Raw genomic sequence first — 4,579 nt, 5'->3', positions numbered from 1 at the left:
CACCTGCAGTTACCTCTCAGCCCCTCCCAGCCTGTCAGACCAGTTCCACTGGACACAGGTCACAGCCCATAACTACCTCCCTCAGCAGCATAACAAGAACTTCAGGTTTCCAGCCCCAGTGTACAAACAGGAATGCTGCAGGCAGCGGATCCCGGGCACCTTCTGCATCCATCCACCTTCACCCCAGTCACTTCCCTCCTGGAATCTAAGACCACAGCGGAAATCAACCAGACAAGTGGAGCAACAGGCCGAGGAAGGACGCAGGACCTCTGCCTGGGACAGGACACAAGGGCAGTGTCCTCAGGGCTTATGGCTTGTCCCTCCACCCCACCCTCCAACAACTTTGCTTCCCTATCATATGCTCCCCATCTCCCGCCATGGCGAGCCCAGGAGTATAAGACATGAAGGGGATCATTGCTGGGCTGGGCAGAGGCCCAGGTGGCTACCTCAGTGCAGATTGCCTGTTTCATGGCACAAAGGGGCCACTTTTCAGCACAGCCAAGGAATGGGCCTCCAGGGGCTGGTGTGATGAGCATGAGCCCCGGGCATGGGGCTGGGGACCAGCAGGACACCTTGGGAGAGATCGGGGAGGTTCCAACACTGACGTCTGTTTGTAGGACCCTTATTTGTTTCCTTCTTGGTTCCACCAAGGAACCTGCAGGCTCACCTCCAGAGATGGGGGGAGGGGTGCAGAGCACTGGATGCGGGGGGCACTCTGCTCTCTCAGGGATGAGAAGGGGCCCTACAAGGCCCTGGGCCTGAGAGGAGGACGCTTCCTCCCACCCCTGGCCCCTTTACATCCGTGCCTTGGGATTCCCCCTGAGTCACAGGCCTTGCTAACTCACAGTCCTCTTATCTCCCGGCCAGGCTTCTGGGGGCGGCCAGCAGATGTTTACTGAACTGGAAGGAACAAAGAAACAATGAACCTGGGGGGGAGGAACAGGGTGTGGGCCCAAGGCAGGTGCCCTGGGTGGAGACTGAGGAAGATGAGGCCTCTTACCTGCAGAGTCCGTAAGAGACAAGAGACGGGACTCCCCAGGCAGGACCAGCTCTGGACCCCCAACATAGGGTTGGCAGGTTGGGCGAGAGGGGAGCCCGTGTGTCATCTGCCTGCCATGTGTCTAACATCATAGATGCCTAAAGTCATGTCAACCTCCGAAAACCATGATCGGCAAGCATTATTCTCTCCATTTACAGATGAGGCAACTGAGGCCCAAGGAGGGGAAATGACTTGTTCAAGGTCACACCTCCCATAAGGTAAGACCACATCCATCTGGCTCAAACACCAGCCTCCTCTTCCCGTTTTGGAAGAAAGGACGAGGGAGGCTGGTAGGCAGGGAGGCTGGCTGAGGAGCTACTCTCAGAACACAGAGGCCACGACACTGACACCAATGACCTGAAGAGAAGGAGTGGAGATGGGTGGGAGCGGAGAAGGACCTTCCTTGGGCTGTGACAAGGTTGGCGTTTTGCTCTGTTTGTAAACAGTCAGGTCACAGGACCCAGGAAGTGGGAACTTTTGCCTCAGGCCAAAGTTCCATCTCACTGGCCAAGGGCCAAGCAGCTGGGAGTTAATGGTCACCCTACTAGCCAGTCCCACCCCACCCGCCTGAGGCAAGCTTGAGTTCCTGTCCTACCAGCCCCCATCCTGCCAGTGCAGTGAGGGCCTGCCAGTCACACTGGCCCTGCCACCTCCCAGCAGGCACTACTGACACACTCTGTCACAGCCTGGTCCACATGGCCTCACCTCCTCATTGAACACCACTCAGCCAGGCCTTGAGCTGCCTCTCCAACCCAGAACTGACCCCCCACTGCCACCCCTGCCCCCTCCTCAGACGTCTCCCTCTCAACACAATCCACCACGTGCCATCTGCCACCGGCCTCCACACCCAGGGCAGGGGCAACTCTGCCTCTCCTTTCAGTGTCTAGAAAGGACCACGCACCACGCCCAGAGTGGAAGGAGGTAAAGGAGAGGATAGTGTGGCAGGATTCCTGAACTGGCAAGAAAAGAGGCCCAGAGAGGGCAGGTGACTCCACCAGGGTCACACAGCAGCAGGGTGCAGAGCCCAGACAGCCTGGCATTTCTTCCTCTCAGGGCACCAAGCCCAAACTTTCCCAGCCAGGCCTCATTAGCTTCCTTCAGAGCCATGAATCTTAAATGTCTGGGTGACGGCAGGAGGGCAGGAGAGGGTCAGGAAGGGGCATTGAGGCAGTGGAGTGAGAGGAAGGCAGTGAACTCAAGTGTCTCCCCCCCCACCCACTTGCACGCAAGGCTTCACAAAGGCCCTTTGAGGGTGGCCTCATTTCCCACCCACTAGACAAAAGAGAGAAAGGAAGTTGTGGGAGAGAGCGGGGCCCAGGAGGCAGGAATCTTGTGGCCTGGCCAGGAGGCTCCTGGGAGTTCCAGAGAACTGAGGCAGGGTCCAGGGATTCTAGTGTGGCTCTGGGGCTGAGGTCAAAGGCAGCAGGGACTCTATCTGGTGTCAGGGAGGGGGGCTTGGGGAGGCAGGACTCCTGGGTCCCCGCCCAGCTCTGCTGCCAGCTCGCTGGGCAATTTGGGCACCTGCCTTCTCCTTTTGGCCTCAGTTTCTCTTCCTTACCCAATCCAAGACAATACACAAGATGTTTTGAGGGGGGTTTGAGATCATAGATCATAGGAAAAGAACAGAAAAACTAAATTTCATTTTCCCCAAATGTCCAGGGGCTGGAGGGAACTTTATGCTAATCTGACCCTGTCACACCCTGCAGAAAGCCTCACTTTCCATGGCTCCTGCTGTCCCAGCACACCAGTCCTATCCACCCTGGCGTCCTCTTCCCCTCACTCCCTTCCACATACCTTATGATCCAGAGGCACTGCCACATCCCAGATAAACTTGTGTCTTCTTCATGCTGTACCTGCTGCTTGCACAGCCCTTCTCTGATTATTGGGCAGTGGGAGTCTCCTCCCGGCCCCAAGCACCTGGGCACAGCACAATCTCCTGCACTCAAGTCCTCCTGTGTGACCAACTCTCTGTGTCACCAGCACAGCCGTGGAGCCTGAGGAGGGCCCTGGGGTGGTGGTGACCTCCAGCAGCCTCCCTGTCATCCAGGCCCCCAGGGGCACCCACCATCAGCCTCACATTCAGGAAACGAGGTTAAAGAAGATGAAATTACACCACAAGGACAAACACTTCCGTTAAATACATTCTAACCTCAGTGACCAAGGCCAGGACGAGGAGAGCAGCCAGCCAGATGCTACGTAATTCACCATTCTCAGTAGTGATGGTAGTAGCTGCCTGGGCTGGGTGCTAGGCTCCACGCCAGGCTTTTCCAAGCATCATCTCCTTTACTGCTCACAACAACCCTGTGAGGTGCTCTTAGTTTTTATGACTATTATTATTATCGATTAATCATTATCATAAATACTTTTCATTTACAGCAAATGACTACTTCAAAGTCGTTATGATAATAATCAGCAAAGTAAATTCCTTGCACTTGAATGTCACTCTACATTTCACTAAAAAAAGTTCACATCCATGCCACCTCATTTTTATTCCAAAAACGACCCTGGGAGGAGGGTGGCAGGGCAAAGGGTCCCGTTTTCCCCATGAAGAAGCTGAGGCCCAGAGAGGGGGTGTGCCCTGGCTGGGCAGTGCTGGTCATGGGATTAAGGCCCGTTCTCCTGGTTCCCCATCCAGATCAATCCCACCGCAGGGGGCCCCAGCATCAGCCCCTCCACTTTCTCAGCTGCCTTGGGCCTCTCCGGGCCACCCCACTGGCCCCTGCAGACTGGGTGGGTCTGGGCCACCTCACCTCAGCTCCAGTTCAGACCACACACTGACCTTGGGCCGCTTCCACCTGACGGAGGACCCCGGAGTGCCTTTATAGTACAGCGAGTCGTCAGTGGCTGGGAAGTTGGGGTCCTCAAAAAGCACCTTCCTGCGCAGACAAGACCGCTTCAGGGATGAGTAGTTCTGGTCTCCGTAGGGCTTCACACACGAGAACATGGTGGCTGCTGCCCTCGGAGGACAGGCTGAGACAAGGCAGCGGAGGGCTGGGTGGGTGCGTGAGCAGCTCCAGGAGCACCTGGGAGGGCAGGAGGAAAGAAGGTTATCACTTCCTGAGGACTGGAAGCCCTGAGTCACGTGATCCCCGTGTGCTCTCTCCCTGCTGCCCTGTGAAGTGGGCATCCTCATCCCCATCATACAGGCCAGGAGACGGGGCTCAGAGACTGGGGGAGACCTGCCAGGGCCACACAGCTGGTACACACAGAGCAGGAATAGGAACCAACTGGCCTGACTCCACAGCCTGAATCCTCTCACTTCTGCAGCTTAAGAGGGGACGCCAGGCCTGAAGGCCAACAGGTCAAAGGCACAGCCACGTGGTGCTCAGGGCGGCGGCACCCACCCCCGTTTCCTTTGTTTCACCAGCCTTCCCTAGACCGCCTCGGGCTGAATCAGACTGGTGGAGTGGCTGGCCCACAGCTCCCTGGCCGGTGTCCCACCCACGGGAAAGCAGCAGCATTGTCGCCAAGTCTCTCTCCTCTGGACTATCATGCCTTAGCCTAGCGTGACACAATGCTGCCCTGTGTGGAAAAACCTTG

General features: G+C 56.9%; 1 protein-coding gene across 1 annotated transcript in view; it reads right to left on the bottom strand.

The window, feature by feature from the left end:
* Positions 1 to 4,579, bottom strand: part of CAPN5 (calpain 5) — a 64,566-nt gene that overhangs the window by 33,749 nt on the left and 26,238 nt on the right. Inside the window, exon 2 of the mRNA XM_019649426.1 lies at positions 3,819 to 4,062. Coding sequence (XP_019504971.1) covers positions 3,819 to 3,983 — 165 coding nt within the window. The 5' untranslated portion in view covers positions 3,984 to 4,062. The remainder of the gene's footprint in view (positions 1 to 3,818; positions 4,063 to 4,579) is intronic.

Source organism: Hipposideros armiger, unplaced genomic scaffold, assembly GCF_001890085.2.
Source record: "Hipposideros armiger isolate ML-2016 unplaced genomic scaffold, ASM189008v1 scaffold_132, whole genome shotgun sequence".
NCBI lineage: Eukaryota > Metazoa > Chordata > Mammalia > Chiroptera > Hipposideridae > Hipposideros > Hipposideros armiger.
The sequence above is the reverse complement of the archived record's forward strand: the minus strand, read 5'-3'. Positions and strand labels throughout refer to the sequence as shown.